This window comes from Phyllobates terribilis, unplaced genomic scaffold (genome assembly GCF_046119375.1).
Source record: "Phyllobates terribilis strain yellow unplaced genomic scaffold, ASM4611937v1 Scaffold_5698__1_contigs__length_49802, whole genome shotgun sequence".
NCBI lineage: Eukaryota > Metazoa > Chordata > Amphibia > Anura > Dendrobatidae > Phyllobates > Phyllobates terribilis.
In genome coordinates, this window is record NW_027368443.1 from 1 (window position 1) to 22,812 (window position 22,812).

The 22,812-nt window shown below is 57.7% G+C and overlaps 1 protein-coding gene across 1 annotated transcript in view; it reads left to right on the plus strand.

The window, feature by feature from the left end:
- Positions 1-340: 340 nt before the first annotated feature.
- Positions 341-22,812, plus strand: part of LOC141250438 (SHC-transforming protein 1) — a gene marked incomplete at its 3' end in the record, with an annotated part of 49,385 nt that continues 26,913 nt past the window's right edge. Inside the window, exons 1-2 of the mRNA XM_073669969.1 lie at positions 341-472; positions 8,801-8,846. Of these exons, the coding sequence (XP_073526070.1) occupies positions 8,835-8,846 (12 nt within the window). The remainder of the gene's footprint in view (positions 473-8,800; positions 8,847-22,812) is intronic.

A 22,812-nucleotide genomic window follows, 5' to 3' on the forward strand; every position in this document is an offset into this window, starting at 1 on the left:
AGAGAAGGAACGGGGGGGGGACACAGAGAGAGAAGGAACGTGGGGGGGACACAGAGATCCAGCGCTCAGCCCACGGGCGCCGGCGGTTGTCCCCAGAAAACCCCCCGCAGCCTCGGTTACCGGTACTCGTAGCGGTCGTCGTCGTACTTGTCGGAATAGTAGATGTGTTTGGCGGACATCTCTCCCCCTCACTGACCGTTCCGTCCGCGCTTCACGTTCAAACCTCAGCTCCAGGCTAAGTAATTGGCTGGCGGGCTCAGCCAACCAGTGCTCCAGATTCATTGGTGGGCGGAGTCTGGTATTAGAACGAGGCTTGAGAGACCATCCTGTCCAAGATGGCGGCTCCTCCCCCGTGACGTAACCCAGGTGGAGCCGGAAGTGGAAAAGTTTTCTGTTAGAGAAAGACGGAAAGTTTCTTGTCTCAAGATTCCGACCCTGTGACTCCCCGGCCGGCCCGCTCCATGCTGCCCCGGTGAGTGCGGGTGTATGAGGGGAGGGCTCAGCCCATGGGAAGGTCAGTCACCCCCCAACCCGGGTGTACTCCCCTACAGCAAAGCACTGCCCCCCCCTCTCCTCCCGTCACTGCCCCCCCTCTCCTCCCGTCACTGCCCCCCCTCTCCTCCCGTCACTGCCCCCCCTCTCCTCCCGTCACTGCCCCCCCCTCTCCTCCCGTCACTGCCCCCCCCTCTCCTCCCGTCACTGCCCCCCCCCTCTCCCGTCACTGCCCCCCCCCTCTCCTCCCGTCACTGCCCCCCCCTCTCCTCCCGTCACTGCCCCCCCCTCTCCTCCCGTCACTGCCCCCCCCTCTCCCGTCACTGCCCCCCCTCTCCTCCCGTCACTGCCCCCCTCTCCTCCCGTCACTGCCCCCCCCTCTCCTCCCGTCACTGCCCCCCCCCTCTCCCGTCACTGCCCCCCCCTCTCCTCCCGTCACTGCCCCCCCTCTCCTCCCGTCACTGCCCCCCCTCTCCTCCCGTCACTGCCCCCCCTCTCCTCCCGTCACTGCCCCCCCCTCTCCTCCCGTCACTGCCCCCCCCTCTCCCCGTCACTGCCCCCCCTCTCCTCCCGTCACTGCCCCCCCTCTCCTCCCGTCACTGCCCCCCCTCTCCTCCCGTCACTGCCCCCCCTCTCCTCCCGTCACTGCCCCCCTCTCCTCCCGTCACTGCCCCCCCTCTCCTCCCGTCACTGCCCCCCTCTCCTCCCGTCACTGCCCCCCCTCTCCTCCCGTCACTGCCCCCCCTCTCCTCCCGTCACTGCCCCCCCTCTCCTCCCGTCACTGCCCCCCCCTCTCCTCCCGTCACTGCCCCCCCCTCTCCTCCCGTCACTGCCCCCCCCTCTCCTCCCGTCACTGCCCCCCCCTCTCCTCCCGTCACTGCCCCCCCCTCTCCTCCCGTCACTGCCCCCCCCTCTCCTCCCGTCACTGCCCCCCCCTCTCCTCCCGTCACTGCCCCCCCTCTCCTCCCCGTCACTGCCCCCCTCTCCTCCCGTCACTGCCCCCCCCTCTCCTCCCGTCACTGCCCCCCCCTCTCCTCCCGTCACTGCCCCCCCCTCTCCTCCCGTCACTGCCCCCCCTCTCCTCCCGTCACTGCCCCCCCCTCTCCTCCCGTCACTGCCCCCCCCTCTCCTCCCGTCACTGCCCCCCCCTCTCCTCCCGTCACTGCCCCCCCCTCTCCTCCGTCACTGCCCCCCCCTCTCCTCCCGTCACTGCCCCCCCCTCTCCTCCCGTCACTGCCCCCCCCTCTCCTCCCGTCACTGCCCCCCCCTCTCCTCCCGTCACTGCCCCCCCTCTCCTCCCGTCACTGCCCCCCCCTCTCCTCCCGTCACTGCCCCCCCTCTCTCCCCCCCCCCCCCCCCCCCCGTCACTGCCCCCCCCTCCTCTCCCGTCATCCAACCCGTCACTGCCCCCCCCTCTCCTCCCGTCACTGCCCCCCCCTCTCCTCCCGTCACTGCCCCCCCTCTCCTCCCGTCACTGCCCCCCCCTCTCCTCCCGTCACTGCCCCCCCCTCTCCTCCCGTCACTGCCCCCCCCTCTCCTCCCGTCACTGCCCCCCCCTCTCCTCCCGTCACTGCCCCCCCTCTCCTCCCGTCACTGCCCCCCCCTCTCCTCCCGTCACTGCCCCCCCTCTCCTCCCGTCACTGCCCTCCCCCTCTCCTCCCGTCACTGCCCCCCCCTCTCCTCCCGTCACTGCCCCCCCCCTCTCTCCCGTCACTGCCCCCCCCTCTCCTCCCGTCACTGCCCCCCCTCTCCTCCCCGTCACTGCCCCCCCCTCTCCTCCCGTCACTGCCCCCCCCTCTCCTCCCGTCACTGCCCCCCCCTCTCCTCCCGTCACTGCCCCCCCCTCTCCTCCCGTCACTGCCCCCCCTCTCCTCCCGTCACTGCCCCCCCTCTCCTCCCGTCACTGCCCCCCCTCTCCTCCCGTCACTGCCCCCCCCTCTCCTCCCGTCACTGCCCCCCCCTCCTCCTCCCGTCACTGCCCCCCCCTCTCCTCCGTCACTGCCCCCCCCTCTCCTCCCGTCACTGCCCCCCTCTCCTCCCGTCACTGCCCCCCCCTCTCCTCCCGTCACTGCCCCCTCTCCTCCCGTCACTGCCCCCCCTCTCCTCCCGTCACTGCCCCCCCCTCTCCTCCCGTCACTGCCCCCCCCTCTCCTCCCGTCGCCGCTGCCCCCCCCTCTCCTCCCGTCGCCGCCGCCCCCCCCTCTCCTCCCGTCGCCGCCGCCCCCCCCTCTCCTCCCGTCGCCGCCGCCCCCCCCTCTCCTCCCGTCGCCGCCGCCCCCCCCTCTCCTCCCGTCGCCGCCGCCCCCCCTCTCCTCCCGTCGCCGCCGCCCCCCCTCTCCTCCCGCCGCCCCCCCCCCTCTCCTCCCGTCGCTGCCCCCCCCTCTCCTCCCGTCGTCACTGCTCCCCTCCCTATGCGCGTTAGTCTGTGTATATACCCTGTATTTCTGGTGTCTGGTTCTCCCTCCTTCTTCAAGGGTCTCAGAAAGAAGATTTCCCACATATTCCAGTCTGATCTATAGGAGTCAGCTGTGTGAGCAGGACTAGTCAGGCCAGGCTGTCACCCTCCGTATTCAGTCACTGATGACTGATGTAGAGCAGAGCTCTACATGTTTGATGTCTCACCAGTCCTGACCAGTACAGGAGACAGGAGCTCAAAGCGAAAGAGGGGTGTGTGTAACGGACATAACAGTGTTAAAGAGGTGTAGATGGCGGCCGTGTTACAGGCGGTGGCAGAGGTGTAGATGGCGGCTGTGTTACAGGCGGTGGCAGAGGTGTAGATGGCGGCGGTGGCAGAGGTGTAGATGACGGCTGTGTTACAGGCGGTGGCAGAGATGTAGATGTTGGCTGTTACAGGCGGTGGCAGAGGTGTAGATGGCGGCTGTGTTACAGGCGGTGGCAGAGGTGTAGATGGCGGCTGTGTTACAGGCGGTGGCAGAGATGTAGATGTTGGCTGTGTTACAGGCGGTGGCAGAGGTGTAGATGGCTGTGTTACAGGCGGTGGCAGAGGTGTAGATGGCTGTGTTTCAGGCGGTGGCAGAGATGTAGATGTTGGCTGTGTTACAGGCGGTGGCAGAGGTGTAGATGGCTGTGTTACAGGCGGTGGCAGAGGTGTAGATGGCTGTGTTACAGGCGGTGGCAGAGGTGTAGATGGCGGCTGTGTTACAGGCAGTGGCAGAGATGTAGATGGTGGCCGTGTTACAGGCTGTGGCAGAGGTGTAGATGGCGGCTGTGTTACAGGCGGTGGCAGAGGTGTAGATGGCGGCTGTGTTACAGGCGGTGGCAGAGGTGTAGATGGCGGCTGTGTTACAGGCGGTGGCAGAGGTGTAGATGGCGGCTGTGTTACAGGCGGTGGCAGAGGTGTAGATGGCGGCTGTGTTACAGGCGGTGGCAGAGATGTAGATGGTGGCCGTGTGACAGGCTGTGGCAGAGGTGTAGATGGCGGCCGTGTTAGAGGCGGCGGCAGAGATGTAGATGGTGGTCGTGTTACAGGCGGTGGCAGAGATGTAGATGGCGGTCGTGTTACAGGCGGTGGCAGAGATGTAGATGGCTTTCATGTTACAGGCTGCGTCAGAGGTGCAGATGGCGGTCGTGTTACAGGCTGCGTCAGAGGTGCAGATGGCGGCCGTGTTACAGGCATTGTTCGAGATGTAGATGGCGGCCGTCTTACAGGCATTGTTCGAGATGTAGATGGCGGCCGTCTTACAGGCATTGTTCGAGATGTAGATGGCGGCCGTGTTACAGGCATTGTTCGAGATGTTGATGATGGCCGTGTTACAGGCGGCGGCAGAGATGTAGATGGCGGTCGTGTTACAGGCTGCGTCAGAGGTGCAGATGGCGGTCGTGTTACAGGCTGCGGCAGAGATGTAGATGGCGGCCGTGTTACAGGTATTGTTCGAGATGTTGATGATGGCCGTGTTACAGGCGGCGGCAGAGATGTAGATGGCGGTCGTGTTACAGGCTGCGTCAGAGGTGCAGATGGCGGTCGTGTTACAGGCTGCGGCAGAGATGTAGATGGCGGTCGTGTTACAGGCTGCGGCAGAGGTGCAGATGGCGGTCGTGTTACAGGCTGCGGCAGAGGTGCAGATGGCGGCCGTGTTGCAGGCATTGTTCGAGATGTAGATGGCGGCCGTGTTACAGGCATTGTTCGAGATGTAGATGGCGGCCGTGTTACAGGCATTGTTCGAGATGTAGATGGCGGCCGTGTTACAGGCATTGTTCGAGATGTAGATGGCGGCCGTGTTACAGGCGGCGGCAGAGATGTAGATGGCGGTCGTGTTACAGGCTGCGTCAGAGGTGCAGATGGCGGTCGTGTTACAGGCTGCGTCAGAGGTGCAGATGGCGGTCGTGTTACAGGCTGCGGCAGAGGTGCAGATGGCGGCCGTGTTACAGGCTGAGTCAGAGGTGCAGATGGCGGCCGTGTTACAGGCTGCGTCAGAGGTGCAGATGGCCGCCGTGTTACAGGCTGCGTCAGAGGTGCAGATGGCCGCCGTGTTACAGGCATTGTTCGAGGTGCAGATGGCGGCCGTGTTACAGGCGTTGTCATATAGATGTAGATGGCCGTGTTACAGGCGGCGGCAGAGGTGTAGATGGCGGCCGTGTTATAGGAGGCGGCAGATGTGTGATGGCGACTCTGTTACATGTGGTGGCAGAGATGTAGATGGTGGCTGTGTTACTGGCGGTGGCAGAGATGTAGATGGCGGCTGTATTACAGGCATTATCAGAGGTGTAGATGGCGGCTGTGTTACAGGCGGTGGCAGAGGTGTAGATGGCGGCCTTGTGACAGGCGTTATCAGAGGTGTTGGTGGCGGCCGTGTGACAGGCTGTGGCAGAGGTGTAGATAGCGGCCGTGTTACAGGCGGCGGCAGAGGTGTAGATGGCTGCCGTGTTTCAGGCGGTGGCAGAGGTGTAGATGGCGGCCGTGTTTCAGGCGGTGGCAGAGTTGTAGATGGCGGCCGTGTTACAGGCGGCGGCAGAGGTGTAGATGGCAGCCGTGTTACAGGCGGCGGCAGAGGTGTAGATGGCGGCCGTGTTACAGGCGGCGGCAGAGGTGTAGATGGCGGCCGCGTAACGGGCAGAGGTGTAGATGGCGGCCGTGTGACAGGCGGCGGCAGAGGTGTGATGGCGGCCGTGTGACAGGCGGCGGCAGAGGTGTAGATGGCGGCTGTGTTATAGGCGGTGGCAGAGATGTAGATGGTGGCTATGTTACAGGCGGTGGCAGAGGTGTAGATGGCGGCCTTGTGACAGGCGTTATCAGAGGTGTTGGTGGCGGCCGTGTGACAGGCTGTGGCAGAGGTGTAGATAGCGGCCGTGTTACAGGCGGTGGCAGAGGTGTAGATGGCTGCCGTGTTTCAGGCGGTGGCAGAGGTGTAGATGGCTGCCGTGTTTCAGGCGGTGGCAGAGGTGTAGATGGCGGCCGTGTTACAAGCGGTGGCAGAGTTGTAGATGGCGGCCGTGTTACAGGCGGCGGCAGAGGTGTAGATGGCAGCCGTGTTACAGGCGGCAGAGGTGTAGATGGCAGCCGTGTTACAGGCGGCGGCAGAGGTGTAGATGGCGGCCGTGTTACAGGCGGCGGCAGAGGTGTAGATGGCGGCCGCGTAACGGGCAGAGGTGTGATGGCGGCCGTGTGACAGGCGGCGGCAGAGGTGTGATGGCGGCCGTGTGACAGGCGGCGGCAGAGGTGTAGATGGCGGCCGTGTTACAGGCGGCGGCAGAGGTGTAGATGGCGGCCGTGTTACAGGCGGTGGCAGAGGTGTAGATGGCGGCCGTGTTACAGGCGGTGGCAGAGGTGTAGATGGCGGCCGTGTTTCAGGCGGTGGCAGAGGTGTAGATGGCGGCCGTGTTACAGGCGGTGGCAGAGGTGTAGATGGCGGCCGTGTTACAGGCGGTGGCAGAGGTGTAGATGGCGGCCTTGTTACAGGCGGTGGCAGAGGTGTAGATGGCGGCCGTGTTACAGGCGGTGGCAGAGGTGTAGATGGTGGCCGTGTTTCAGGCGGTGGCAGAGGTGTAGATGGCGGCCGTGTTACAGGCGGTGGCAGAGGTGTAGATGGCGGCCGTGTTTCAGGCGGTGGCAGAGGTGTAGATGGCGGCCGTGTTTCAGGCGGTGGCAGAGGTGTAGATGGCGGCCGTGTTACAGGCGGTGGCAGAGGTGTAGATGGCGGCCGTGTGACAGGCGGTGGCAGAGGTGTAGATGGCGGCCGTGTGACAGGCGGTGGCAGAGGTGTAGATGGCGGCCGTGTGACAGGCGGTGGCAGAGGTGTAGATGGCGGCCGTGTGACAGGCGGTGGCAGAGGTGTAGATGGCGGCCGTGTGACAGGCGGTGGCAGAGGTGTAGATGGCGGCCGTGTGACAGGCGGTGGCAGAGGTGTAGATGGCGGCCGTGTGACAGGCGGTGGCAGAGGTGTAGATGGCGGCCGTGTGACAGGCGGTGGCAGAGGTGTAGATGGCGGCCGTGTGACAGGCGGTGGCAGAGGTGTAGATGGCGGCCGTGTGACAGGCGGTGGCAGAGGTGTAGATGGCGGCCGTGTTAGAGGCGGTGGCAGAGGTGTAGATGGCGGCCGTGTTACAGGCGGTGGCAGAGGTGTAGATGGCGGCCGTGTTACAGGCGGTGGCAGAGGTGTAGATGGCGGCCGTGTTACAGGCGGTGGCAGAGAGGTAGATGGCGGCCGTGTGACAGGCGGTGGCAGAGGTGTTATGGCGGCCGTGTGACAGGCGGTGGCAGAGGTGTTATGGCGGCCGTGTGACAGGCGGTGGCAGAGGTGTAGATGGCGGCCGTGTGACAGGCGGTGGCAGAGGTGTAGATGGCGGCCGTGTGACAGGCGGTGGCAGAGGTGTAGATGGCGGCCGTGTGACAGGCGGTGGCAGAGGTGTAGATGGCGGCCGTGTTACAGGCGGTGGCAGAGGTGTAGATGGCGGCCGTGTTACAGGCGGCGGCAGAGGTGTAGATGGCGGCCGTGTGACAGGCGGTGGCAGAGGTGTAGATGGCGGCCGTGTTTCAGGTGGTGGCAGAGGTGTAGATGGCGGCAGTGTTACCGGCGGTGGCAGAGGTGTAGATGGCGGCCGTGTTACCGGCGGTGGCAGAGGTGTAGATGGCGGCCGTGTTACAGGTGGTGGCAGAAATGTAGATGGTGGCCGTGTTACAGGCGGTGGCAGAGATGTAGATGGCGGCCGTGTTACAGGCGGTGGCAGAGATGTAGATGGCCGTGTTACAGGCGGTGGCAGAGATGTAGATGGCTGTGTTACAGGCGGTGGCAGAGATGTAGATGGCTGTGTTACAGGCGGTGGCAGAGGTGTAGATGGCTGTGTTACAGGCGGTGGCAGAGGTGTAGATGGCTGTGTCACAGGCGGTGGCAGAGGTGTAGATGGCTGTGTCACAGGCGGTGGCAGAGGTGTAGATGGCGGCCGTGTTTCAGGCGGTAGCAGAGGTGTAGATGGCGGCCGTGTTACAGGCGGTGGCAGAGGTGTAGATGGCGGCCGTGTGACAGGCGGTGGCAGAGGTGTAGATGGCGGCCGTGTTACAGGCGGTGGCAGAGGTGTAGATGGCGGCCGTGTTACAGGCGGTGGCAGAGGTGTAGATGGCTGTGTTACAGGCGGTGGCAGAGGTGTAGATGGCGGCCGTGTTACAGGCGGTGGCAGAGGTGTAGATGGCGGCCGTGTTACAGGCGGTGGCAGAGGTGTTATGGCGGCCGTGTTACAGGCGGTGGCAGAGGTGTAGATGGCGGCCGTGTGACAGGCGGTGGCAGAGGTGTAGATGGCGGCCGTGTTACAGGCGGTGGCAGAGGTGTAGATGGCGGCCGTGTGACAGGCGGCGGCAGAGGTGTAGATGGCGGCCGTGTTACAGGCGGTGGCAGAGGTGTAGATGGCGGCCGTGTTACAGGCGGTGGCAGAGGTGTAGATGGCGGCCGTGTGACAGGCGGTGGCAGAGGTGTAGATGGCGGCCGTGTGACAGGCGGCGGCAGAGGTGTAGATGGCGGCCGCGTGTTGTGTGTGGCGGTGTGCAGGTGTTCCTGTCATGTATGGGTATGAGTGGCGTGTGCAGGCACCCCTGTGGTGCACAGTAGGAGGCCTCGGCCTACACCCTGCTGATATTACCACTGTGTCCGGGCTCCCCCTCAGGTATAGGGGGGGTGTTATAAGGAGGGAGAGAAGCAGGGAGTGAGTGTGAACAGTGGTGGAGAAGCAGTGCTGTGCGGGGGGAGAGGGGATCTCAGGCTGGCGGGGGAGGGTGGGTCTGCTTGTGCTTCACACTACCCTGGGGGGGCAGTGATCTGCACCCCCAGCACTTAAACCCCTTCTTGTCGCTGACATGCAGGTAGCTGAAGACCAGGCAGAAGTGAGACGCTGAGATGGAGTACGTGGTAAGCACAGGTGCCACGTCTTGTCCTGGTGTCCGGTGGTGGGCTCTGTGCGCTCATTTTGGTGGAGGGCTCCTGGTGATGAGTACCCCTTGTAGTGATGCAGTAACATCAGGGGGTGGTCGGGGCGTCCGCTGCCAGCAGTGATCAAACCACCTTCTCATCAGTGCAGTACTTTGTAGAACTACAAGGCGCAGCATGCAATTCCAGAGCTTGTATGTGCAGAAAGATAAGGCGCTGCATTGCCCCTTGCATAATGCACTACCAGCTCTGCATGGCAAAGCGTCTCTCGGCGGTCACCCCTTGCTCTGCAGGGTGCAGTGTGGTGTATACTGACAGCCCACAGATCAGCGGCCTCCCCTTCTCCTCGGCGCCCCCTCCCCCCATCCTCCTCGGCGCCCCCTCCCGCCATCCCCTCCTCCTCAGTCTCCCTTTCTCTTTGGCCTCCTTTCCTGTGTGGGGGAGGATGGTGGGAAGCAGAGTCCCAGGTGAGGGTGTAATATCCCTGGAGGGGGTGAGCGCTGAGGAGGCGGTGGGGTGGACGGAGTGTCTCTTAGAGTGCTTTCACATTGTGTTCTGTGTCCCTGTTGGGGCTTACTTCTGAAATCACCGGTAAAACCAGGTTCGGGTGTGTGCACCGACAGGGACTGTAATGGTGACAACAGAGCGAACATGAGATCTGCCATCGTTTTCTGGAGTGTCCGCCTACTGGAGGGAGACATCCAGATGCAGTCTACTACGTCTCAGTGTCCGCCTACTGGAGGGAGACATACAGATGCAGTCTACTACGTCTCAGTGTCCGCTTACTGGAGGGAGACATCCAGATGCAGTCTACTACGTCTCAGTGTCCGCCTACTGGAGGGAGACATACAGATGCAGTCTACTACGTCTCAGTGTCCGCCTACTGGAGGGAGACATCCAGATGCAGTCTACTACGTCTCAGTGTCCGCCTACTGGAGGGAGACATCCAAATGCAGTCTACTACGTCTCACTGTCCGCCTACTGGAGGGAGACATCCAGATGCAGTCTACTACGTCTCAGTGTCCGTCTACTGGAGGGAGACATCCAGATGCAGTGTACTACGTCTCAGTGTCCGCTTACTGGAGGGAGACATCCAGATGCAGTCTACTACGTCTCAGTGTCCGCCTACTGGAGGGAGACATACAGATGCAGTCTACTACGTCTCAGTGTCCGCCTACTGGAGGGAGACATCCAGATGCAGTCTACTACGTCTCAGTGTCCGCCTACTGGAGGGAGACATACAGATGCAGTCTACTATGTCTCAGTGTCCGCCTACTGGAGGGAGACATCCAGATGCAGTCTACTATGTCTCAGTGTCCGCCTACTGGAGGGAGACATCCAGATGCAGTCTACTACGTTTCAGTGTCCGCCTACTGGAGGGAGACATCCAGATGCAGTGTACTATGTCTCAGTGTCCGCCTACTGGAGATGGACATCCAGATGCAGTCTACTATGTCTCAGTGTCCGCCTACTGGAGGGAGACATCCAGATGCAGTCTACTACGTCTCAGTGTCCGCCTACTGGAGGGAGACATCCAGATGCAGTCTACTACGTCTCAGTGTCCGCCTACTGGAGGGAGACATCCAGATGCAGTCTACTACGCCTCAGTGTCCGCCTACTGGAGGGAGACATCCAGATGCAGTCTACTACGTCTCAGTGTCCGCCTACTGGAGGGAGACATCCAGATGCAGTCTACTACGCCTCAGTGTCCGCCTACTGGAGGGAGACATCCAGATGCAGTCTACTACGCCTCAGTGTCCGCCTACTGGAGGGAGACATCCAGATGCAGTCTACTACGTCTCAGTGTCCATCTACTGGAGGGAGACATCGAGATGCAGTCTACTACGCCTCAGTGTCCGCCTACTGGAGGGAGACATCGAGATGCAGTCTACTACGTCTCAGTGTCTGTCTACTGGAGGGAGACATCCAGATGCAGTGTACTACGTCTCAGTGTCCGCCTACTGGAGGGAGACATACAGATGCAGTCTACTATGTCTCAGTGTCCGCCTACTGGAGGGAGACATCCAGATGCAGTCTACTACGTCTCAGTGTCCGTCTACTGGAGGGAGACATCCAGATGCAGTGTACTACGTCTCAGTGTCCGCCTACTGGAGGGAGACATCCAGATGCAGTCTACTATGTCTCAGTGTCCGCCTACTGGAGGGAGACATCCAGATGCAGTCTACTACGTCTCATTGTCCGCCTACTGGAGGGAGACCTCCAGATGCAGTCTACTACGTCTCAGTGTCCGTCTACTGGAGGGAGACATCCAGATGCAGTGTACTATGTCTCAGTGTCCGTCTACTGGAGGGAGACATCCAGATGCAGTGTACTATGTCTCAGTGTCCGCCTACTGGAGGGAGACATCCAGATGCAGTCTACTACGTCTCAGTGTCCGCCTACTGGAGGGAGACTTCCAGATGCAGTCTACTACGTCTCAGTGTCCGCCTACTGGAGGGAGACTTCCAGATGCAGTCTACTACGTCTCAGTGTCCGCCTACTGGAGGGAGACTTCCAGATGCAGTCTACTACGTCTCAGTGTCCGCCTACTGGAGGGAGACTTCCAGATGCAGTCTACTACGTCTCAGTGTCCGCCTACTGGAGGGAGACTTCCAGATGCAGTCTACTACGTCTCAGTGTCCGCCTACTGGAGGGAGACATCCAGATGCAGTCTACTACGTCTCAGTGTCCGCCTACTGGAGGGAGACATCCAGATGCAGTCTACTACGTCTCAGTGTCCGCCTACTGGAGGAAGACATCCAGATGCAGTTTACTACGCCTCAGTGTCTGCCTACTGGAGATGGACATCCAGATGCTGTCTACTACGTCTCGGTGTCCGCCTACTGGAGATGGACATCCAGATGTAGTCTACTACGTCTCAGTGTCCGCCTACTGGTGGGAGACATCCAGATGTAGTCTACTACGTCTCAGTGTCCGCCTACTGGTGGGAGACATCCAGATGTAGTCTACTACGTCTGTGTCCGCCTACTGGAGGGAGACATCCAGATGTAGTCTACTACGTCTGTGTCCGCCTACTGGAGGGAGACATCCTGATGCAGTCTACTACGTCTCAGTGTCCGCCTACTGGAGATGGACATCCAGATGTAGTCTACTACGTCTCAGTGTCCGCCTACTGGAGATGGACATCCAGATGTAGTCTACTACGTCTCAGTGTCCGCCTACTGGAGGGAGACATCCAGGTGTAGTCTACTACGTCTCAGTGTCCATCTACTGGAGATGGACATCCAGATGCAGTCTACTACGTCTCAGTGTCCGCCTACTGGAGGGATACATCCAGATGTAGTCTACTACGTCTCAGTGTCCGCCTACTGGAGGGAGACATCCAGATGCAGTCTACTATTTCTCAGTGTCCGCCTACTGGAGGGAGACATCCAGATGCAGTCTACTACGTCTCAGTGTCCGCCTACTGGAGGGAGACATCCAGATGCTGTCTACTGCGTCTCAGTGTCCGCCTACTGGAGGGAGACATCCAGATGCTGTCTAGTACGTCTCAGTGTCCGCCTACTGGAGGGAGACATCCAGATGCTGTCTACTACGTCTCAGTGTCCGCCTACTGGAGGGAGACATCCAGATGCTGTATACTACGTCTCAGTGTCCGCCTACTGGAGGGAGACATCCAGATGCAGTCTACTACGTCTCAGTGTCCGCCTACTGGAGGGAGACATCCAGATGCAGTCTACTACGTCTCAGTGTCCGCCTACTGGAGGGAGACATCCAGATGCAGTCTACTACGTCTCAGTGTCCGCCTACTGGAGGGAGACATCCAGATGCAGTCTACTACGTCTCAGTGTCCGCCTACTGGAGGGAGACATCCAGATGTAGTCTACTACGTCTCAGTGTCCGCCTACTGGAGATGGACATCCAGATGCAGTCTACTACGTCTCAGTGTCCGCCTACTTGAGATGGACATCCAGATGCAGTCTACTACGTCTGTGTCCGCCTACTGGAGGGAGACATCCTGATGCAGTCTACTACGTCTCAGTGTCCGCCTACTTGAGATGGACATCCAGATGTAGTCGATTACGTCTCAGTGTCCGCCTACTGGAGGGAGACATCCAGATGTTGTCTACTACGTCTGTGTCCGCCTACTGGAGGGAGACATCCTGATGCAGTCTACTACGTCTCAGTGTCCGTCTACTGGAGATGGACATCCAGATGCTGTCTACTACGTCTCAGTGTCCGTCTACTGGAGATGGACATCCAGATGCTGTCTACTACGTCTCAGTGTCCGTCTACTGGAGATGGACATCCAGATGCAGTCTACTACGTCTCAGTGTCCTCCTACTGGAGGGAGACATCCAGATGCAGTCTACTACGTCTCAGTGTCCTCCTACTGGAGGGAGACATCCAGATGCAGTCTACTACGTTTCAGTGTCCGCCTACTGGAGGGAGACATCCAGATGCAGTCTACTACGTCTCAGTGTCCGCCTACTGGAGATGGACATCCAGATGCTGTCTACTACGTCTCAGTGTCCGTCTACTGGAGATGGACATCCAGATGCTGTCTACTACGTCTCAGTGTCCGTCTACTGGAGATGGACATCCAGATGCACTCTACTACGTCTCAGTGTTCGCCTACTGGATGGAGACATCCATATGCAGTCTACTACTTCTCAGTGTCCGTCTACTGGAGATGGACATCCAGATGCAGTCTACTACGTCTCAGTGTCCGCCTACTGGAGGGAGACATCCACATGTAGTCTACTACATCTCAGTGTCCGCCTACTGGAGATGGACATCCAGATGCAGTTTACTACGTCTCAGTGTCCGCCTACTGGAGATGGACATCCAGATGCTGTCTACTACGTCTCAGTGTCCGTCTACTGGAGATGGACATCCAGATGCTGTCTACTACGTCTCAGTGTCCGTCTACTGGAGATGGACATCCAGATGCTGTCTACTACGTCTCAGTGTCCGCCTACTGGAGATGGACATCCAGATGCACTCTACTACGTCTCAGTGTTCGCCTACTGGATGGAGACATCCAGATGCACTCTACTACGTCTCAGTGTCCGTCTACTGGAGATGGACATCCAGATGCAGTCTACTACGTCTCAGTGTTCGCCTACTGGAGGGAGACATCCAGATGCAGTCTACTACGTCTCAGTGTCCGTCTACTGGAGATGGACATCCAGATGCAGTCTACTACGTCTCAGTGTCCGCCTACTGCAGATGGACATCCAGATGCAGTTTACTACTTCTCAGTGTCCGCCTACTGGAGATGGACATCCAGATGCAGTCTACTACTTCTGTGTCCGCCTACTGGAGATGGACATCCAGATGCAGTCTACTACGTCTCAGTGTCCGCCTACTGGAGGGAGACATCCAGGTGTAGTCTACTACGTCTCAGTATCTGCCTACTGGAGATGGACATCCAGATGCAGTCTACTACGTCTCAGTGTTCGCCTACTGGAGGGAGACATCCAGATGCAGTCTACTATGTCTCAGTGTCCTCCTACTGGACATGGACATCCAGATGCAGTCTACTATGTCTCAGTGTCCTCCTACTGGAGATGGGCATCCACATGCAGTCTACTACGTCTCAGTGTCCGTCTACTGGAGATGGACATCCAGATGCAGTCTACTATGTCTCAGTGTCCTCCTACTGGAGGGAGACATCCAGATGTAGTCTACTACGTCTCAGTGTCCGCCTACTGGAGATGGACATCCAGATGCTGTCTACTACGTCTCAGTGTCCGTCTACTGGAGGGAGACATCCAGATGCAGTGTACTATGTCTCAGTGTCCGCCTACTGGAGGGAGACATCCAGATGCAGTCTACTATGTCTCAGTGTCCGCCTACTGGAGATGGACATCCAGATGCAGTCTACTATGTCTCAGTGTCCGCCTACTGGAGGGAGACATCCAGATGCAGTCTACTACGTCTCAGTGTCCGCCTACTGGAGGGAGACATCCAGATGTAGTCTTCTACATCTCAGTGTCCTCCTACTGGAGATGGACATCCACATGCAGTCTACTACGTCTCAGTGTCCGCCTACTGGAGGGAGACATCCAGATGCAGTCTACTACGCCTCAGTGTCCGCCTACTGGAGGGAGACATCCAGATGCAGTCTACTACGCCTCAGTGTCCGCCTACTGGAGGGAGACATCCAGATGCAGTGTACTACGTCTCAGTGTCCGTCTACTGGAGGGAGACATCCAGATGCAGTCTACTACGCCTCAGTGTCCGCCTACTGGAGGGAGACATCCAGATGCAGTCTACTACGTCTCAGTGTCCGCCTACTGGAGGGAGACATCCAGATGCAGTCTACTACGCCTCAGTGTCCGCCTACTGGAGGGAGACATCCAGATGCAGTCTACTACGCCTCAGTGTCCGCCTACTGGAGGGAGACATCCAGATGCAGTCTACTACGTCTCAGTGTCCATCTACTGGAGGGAGACATCCAGATGCAGTCTACTACGCCTCAGTGTCCGCCTACTGGAGGGAGACATCGAGATGCAGTCTACTACGTCTCAGTGTCCGCCTACTGGAGGGAGACATCCAGATGCAGTCTACTACGTCTCAGTGTCTGTCTACTGGAGGGAGACATCCAGATGCAGTGTACTACGTCTCAGTGTCCGCCTACTGGAGGGAGACATACAGATGCAGTCTACTATGTCTCAGTGTCCGCCTACTGGAGGGAGACATCCAGATGCAGTCTACTACGTCTCAGTGTCCGTCTACTGGAGGGAGACATCCAGATGCAGTGTACTACGTCTCAGTGTCCGCCTACTGGAGGGAGACATCCAGATGCAGTCTACTATGTCTCAGTGTCCGCCTACTGGAGGGAGACATCCAGATGCAGTCTACTACGTCTCATTGTCCGCCTACTGGAGGGAGACATCCAGATGCAGTCTACTACGTCTCAGTGTCCGTCTACTGGAGGGAGACATCCAGATGCAGTGTACTATGTCTCAGTGTCCGTCTACTGGAGGGAGACATCCAGATGCAGTCTACTACGTCTCAGTGTCCGCCTACTGGAGGGAGACATCCAGATGCAGTCTACTACGTCTCAGTGTCCGCCTACTGGAGGGAGACATCCAGATGCAGTCTACTACGTCTCAGTGTCCGCCTACTGGAGGGAGACATCCAGATGCAGTCTACTACGTCTCAGTGTCCGTCTACTGGAGGGAGACATCCAGATGCAGTGTACTATGTCTCAGTGTCCGTCTACTGGAGGGAGACATCCAGATGCAGTCTACTACGTCTCAGTGTCCGCCTACTGGAGGGAGACATCCAGATGCAGTCTACTACGTCTCAGTGTCCGCCTACTGGAGGGAGACTTCCAGATGCAGTCTACTACGTCTCAGTGTCCGCCTACTGGAGGGAGACTTCCAGATGCAGTCTACTACGTCTCAGTGTCCGCCTACTGGAGGGAGACTTCCAGATGCAGTCTACTACGTCTCAGTGTCCGCCTACTGGAGGGAGACTTCCAGATGCAGTCTACTACGTCTCAGTGTCCGCCTACTGGAGGGAGACTTCCAGATGCAGTCTACTACGTCTCAGTGTCCGCCTACTGGAGGGAGACATCCAGATGCAGTCTACTACGTCTCAGTGTCCGCCTACTGGAGGAAGACATCCAGATGCAGTTTACTACGCCTCAGTGTCCGCCTACTGGAGATGGACATCCAGATGTAGTCTACTACGTCTCAGTGTCTGCCTACTGGAGATGGACATCCAGATGCTGTCTACTACGTCTCGGTGTCCGCCTACTGGAGATGGACATCCAGATGTAGTCTACTACGTCTCAGTGTCCGCCTACTGGTGGGAGACATCCAGATGTAGTCTACTACGTCTCAGTGTCCGCCTACTGGTGGGAGACATCCAGATGTAGTCTACTACGTCTGTGTCCGCCTACTGGAGGGAGACATCCAGATGTAGTCTACTACGTCTGTGTCCGCCTACTGGAGGGAGACATCCTGATGCAGTCTACTACGTCTCAGTGTCCGCCTACTGGAGATGGACATCCAGATGTAGTCTACTACGTCTCAGTGTCCGCCTACTGGAGATGGACATCCAGATGTAGTCTACTACGTCTCAGTGTCCGCCTACTGGAGGGAGACATCCAGGTGTAGTCTACTACGTCTCAGTGTCCATCTACTGGAGATGGACATCCAGATGCAGTCTACTACGTCTCAGTGTCCGCCTACTGGAGGGATACATCCAGATGTAGTCTACTACGTCTCAGTGTCCGCCTACTGGAGGGAGACATCCAGATGCAGTCTACTATTTCTCAGTGTCCGCCTACTGGAGGGAGACATCCAGATGCAGTCTACTACGTCTCAGTGTCCGCCTACTGGAGGGAGACATCCAGATGCTGTCTACTACGTCTCAGTGTCCGCCTACTGGAGGGAGACATCCAGATGCTGTCTACTACGTCTCAGTGTCCGCCTACTGGAGGGAGACATCCAGATGCTGTCTACTACGTCTCAGTGTCCGCCTACTGGAGGGAGACATCCAGATGCTGTCTACTACGTCTCAGTGTCCGCCTACTGGAGGGAGACATCCAGATGCAGTCTACTACGTCTCAGTGTCCGCCTACTGGAGGGAGACATCCAGATGCAGTCTACTACGTCTCAGTGTCCGCCTACTGGAGGGAGACATCCAGATGCAGTCTACTACGTCTCAGTGTCCGCCTACTGGAGGGAGACATCCAGATGCAGTCTACTACGTCTCAGTGTCCGCCTACTGGAGGGAGACATCCAGATGTAGTCTACTACGTCTCAGTGTCCGCCTACTGGAGATGGACATCCAGATGCAGTCTACTACGTCTCAGTGTCCGCCTACTTGAGATGGACATCCAGATGCAGTCTACTACGTCTGTGTCCGCCTACTGGAGGGAGACATCCTGATGCAGTCTACTACGTCTCAGTGTCCGCCTACTTGAGATGGACATCCAGATGTAGTCGATTACGTCTCAGTGTCCGCCTACTGGAGGGAGACATCCAGATGTTGTCTACTACGTCTGTGTCCGCCTACTGGAGGGAGACATCCTGATGCAGTCTACTACGTCTCAGTGTCCGTCTACTGGAGATGGACATCCAGATGCTGTCTACTACGTCTCAGTGTCCGTCTACTGGAGATGGACATCCAGATGCTGTCTACTACGTCTCAGTGTCCGTCTACTGGAGATGGACATCCAGATGCAGTCTACTACGTCTCAGTGTCCTCCTACTGGAGGGAGACATCCAGATGCAGTCTACTACGTCTCAGTGTCCTCCTACTGGAGGGAGACATCCAGATGCAGTCTACTACGTTTCAGTGTCCGCCTACTGGAGGGAGACATCCAGATGCAGTCTACTACGTCTCAGTGTCCGCCTACTGGAGATGGACATCCAGATGCTGTCTACTACGTCTCAGTGTCCGTCTACTGGAGATGGACATCCAGATGCTGTCTACTACGTCTCAGTGTTCGCCTACTGGATGGAGACATCCATATGCAGTCTACTACTTCTCAGTGTCCGTCTACTGGAGATGGACATCCAGATGCAGTCTACTACGTCTCAGTGTCCGCCTACTGGAGGGAGACATCCACATGTAGTCTACTACATCTCAGTGTCCGCCTACTGGAGATGGACATCCAGATGCAGTTTACTACGTCTCAGTGTCCGCCTACTGGAGATGGACATCCAGATGCTGTCTACTACGTCTCAGTGTCCGTCTACTGGAGATGGACATCCAGATGCTGTCTACTACGTCTCAGTGTCCGTCTACTGGAGATGGACATCCAGATGCTGTCTACTACGTCTCAGTGTCCGCCTACTGGAGATGGACATCCAGATGCACTCTACTACGTCTCAGTGTTCGCCTACTGGATGGAGACATCCAGATGCACTCTACTACGTCTCAGTGTCCGTCTACTGGAGATGGACATCCAGATGCAGTCTACTACGTCTCAGTGTTCGCCTACTGGAGGGAGACATCCAGATGCAGTCTACTACGTCTCAGTGTCCGTCTACTGGAGATGGACATCCAGATGCAGTCTACTACGTCTCAGTGTCCGCCTACTGCAGATGGACATCCAGATGCAGTTTACTACTTCTCAGTGTCCGCCTACTGGAGATGGACATCCAGATGCAGTCTACTACTTCTGTGTCCGCCTACTGGAGATGGACATCCAGATGCAGTCTACTACGTCTCAGTGTCCGCCTACTGGAGGGAGACATCCAGGTGTAGTCTACTACGTCTCAGTATCTGCCTACTGGAGATGGACATCCAGATGCAGTCTACTACGTCTCAGTGTTCGCCTACTGGAGGGAGACATCCAGATGCAGTCTACTATGTCTCAGTGTCCTCCTACTGGACATGGACATCCAGATGCAGTCTACTATGTCTCAGTGTCCTCCTACTGGAGATGGGCATCCACATGCAGTCTACTACGTCTCAGTGTCCGTCTACTGGAGATGGACATCCAGATGCAGTCTACTATGTCTCAGTGTCCTCCTACTGGAGGGAGACATCCAGATGTAGTCTACTACGTCTCAGTGTCCGCCTACTGGAGATGGACATCCAGATGCTGTCTACTACGTCTCAGTGTCCGTCTACTGGAGGGAGACATCCAGATGCAGTGTACTATGTCTCAGTGTCCGCCTACTGGAGGGAGACATCCAGATGCAGTCTACTATGTCTCAGTGTCCGCCTACTGGAGATGGACATCCAGATGCAGTCTACTATGTCTCAGTGTCCGCCTACTGGAGGGAGACATCCAGATGCAGTCTACTACGTCTCAGTGTCCGCCTACTGGAGGGAGACATCCAGATGTAGTCTTCTACATCTCAGTGTCCTCCTACTGGAGATGGACATCCACATGCAGTCTACTACGTCTCAGTGTCCGCCTACTGGAGATGGACATCCAGATGCAGTATACTACTTCTGTGTCCGCCTACTGGAGATGGACATCCAGATGCAGTCTACTACGTCTCAGTATCTGCCTACTGGAGATGGACATCCAGATGCAGTCTACTACGTCTCAGTGTCCGCCTACTGGAGGGAGACATCCAGATGCAGTCTACTATGTCTCAGTGTCCTCCTACTGGACATGGACATCCAGATGCAGTCTACTACGTCTCAGGGTCCGCCTACTGGAGATGGACATCCAGATGCAGTCTACTACGTCTCAGTGTCCGCCTACTGGAGATGGGCATCCACATGCAGTCTACTACGTCTCAGTGTCCGTCTACTGGAGATGGACATCCAGATGCAGTCTACTATGTCTCAGTGTCCGCCTACTGGAGGGAGACATCCAGATGCAGTCTACTATGTCTGTGTCCTCCTACTGGAGGGAGACATCCAGATGTAGTCTACTACGTCTCAGTGTCCGCCTACTGGAGATGGACATCCAGATGCTGTCTACTACGTCTCAGTGTCCGCCTACTGGAGATGGACATCCAGATGCAGTCTACTATGTCTCAGTGTCCGCCTACTGGAGGGAGACATCCAGATGCAGTCTACTATGTCTCAGTGTCCGCCTACTGGAGGGAGACATCCAGATGCAGTCTACTACGTCTCAGTGTCCGCCTACTGGAGGGAGACATCCACATGCAGTCTACTACTTCTCAGTGTCCTCCTACTGGAGATGGACATCCACATGCAGTCTACTACGTCTCAGTGTCCGCCTACTGGAGATGGACATCCACATGCAGTCTACTACGTCTCAGTGTCCGTCTACTGGAGATGGACATCCAGATGCAGTCTACTACGTCTCAGTGTCCGCCTACTGGAGGGAGACATCCAGATGCAGTCTACTACGTCTCAGTGTCCGCCTACTGGAGGGAGACATCCAGATGCACTGTACTATGTCTCAGTGTCCGCCTACTGGAGGGAGACATCCAGATGCAGTCTACTATGTCTCAGTGTCCGCCTACTGGAGATGGACATCCAGATGCAGTCTACTACGTCTGTGTCCGCCTACTGGAGGGAGACATCCAGATGCAGTCTACTACGTCTCAGTGTCCGCCTACTGGAGGGAGACATCCAGATGCAGTGTACTATGTCTCAGTGTCCGCCTACTGGAGGGAGACATCCAGATGCAGTCTACTACGTCTCAGTGTCCGCCTACTGGAGGGAGACATCCAGATGCTGTGTACTATGTCTCAGTGTCCGCCTACTGGAGATGGACATCCAGATGCAGTCTACTATGTCTCAGTGTCCGCCTACTGGAGGGAGACATCCAGATGCAGTCTACTACGTCTCAGTGTCCGCCTACTGGAGGGAGACATCCAGATGCAGTCTACTACGTCTGTGTCCGCCTACTGGAGGGAGACATCCAGATGCAGTCTACTACGTCTCAGTGTCCGCCTACTGGAGGGAGACATCCAGATGCAGTGTACTATGTCTCAGTGTCCGCCTACTGGAGGGAGACATCCAGATGCAGTGTACTATGTCTCAGTGTCCGCCTACTGGAGGGAGACATCCAGATGCAGTCTACTACGTCTCAGTGTCCGCCTACTGGAGGGAGACATCCAGATGCAGTCTACTATGTCTCAGTGTCCGCCTACTGGAGATGGACATCCAGATGCAGTCTACTATGTCTCAGTGTCCGCCTACTGGAGGGAGACATCCAGATGCAGTCTACTACGTCTCAGTGTCCGCCTACTGGAGGGAGACATCGAGATGCAGTCTACTACGTCTCAGTGTCCGCCTACTGGAGGGAGACATCCAGATGCAGTCTACTACGCCTCAGTGTCCTCCTACTGGAGGGAGACATCCAGATGCACTGTACTATGTCTCAGTGTCCGCCTACTGGAGGGAGACATCCAGATGCAGTCTACTATGTCTCAGTGTCCGCCTACTGGAGATGGACATCCAGATGCAGTCTACTACGTCTGTGTCCGCCTACTGGAGGGAGACATCCAGATGCAATCTACTACGTCTCAGTGTCCGCCTACTGGAGGGAGACATCCAGATGCAGTGTACTATGTCTCAGTGTCCGCCTACTGGAGGGAGACATCCAGATGCAGTGTACTATGTCTCAGTGTCCGCCTACTGGAGGGAGACATCCAGATGCAGTGTACTACGTCTCAGTGTCCGCCTACTGGAGGGAGACATCCAGATGCAGTCTACTACGTCTCAGTGTCCGCCTACTGGAGGGAGACATCCAGATGCAGTCTACTACGTCTCAGTGTCCGCCTACTGGAGGGAGACATCCAGATGCAGTCTACTACGTCTCAGTGTCCGCCTACTGGAGCGAGACATCCAGATGCAGTCTAGTACGTCTCAGTGTCCGCCTACTGGAGCGAGACATCCAGATGCAGTCTACTACGTCTCAGTGTCCGCCTACTGGAGGGAGACATCCAGATTCAGTGTACTATGTCTCTGTGTCCGCCTACTGGAGGGAGACATCCAGATGCAGTCTACTACGTCTCAGTGTCCGCCTACTGGAGGGAGACATCCAGATGCAGTCTACTATGTCTCAGTGTCCGCCTACTGGAGATGGACATCCAGATGCAGTCTACTATGTCTCAGTGTCCGCCTACTGGAGGGAGACATCCAGATGCAGTCTACTACGTCTCAGTGTCCGCCTACTGGAGGGAGACATCCAGATGCAGTCTACTACGTCTCAGTGTCCGCCTACTGGAGGGAGACATCCAGATGCAGTCTACTACGTCTCAGTGTCCGCCTACTGGAGGGAGACATCCAGATGCAGTCTACTACGTCTCAGTGTCCGCCTACTGGAGGGAGACATCCAGATGCAGTGTACTATGTCTCAGTGTCCGCCTACTGGAGGGAGACATCCAGATGCAGTCTACTACGTCTCAGTGTCCGCCTACTGGAGGGAGACATCCAGATGCAGTCTACTATGTCTCAGTGTCCGCCTACTGGAGATGGACATCCAGATGCAGTCTACTATGTGTCAGTGTCCGCCTACTGGAGGGAGACATCCAGATGCAGTCTACTACGTCTCAGTGTCCGCCTACTGGAGGGAGAC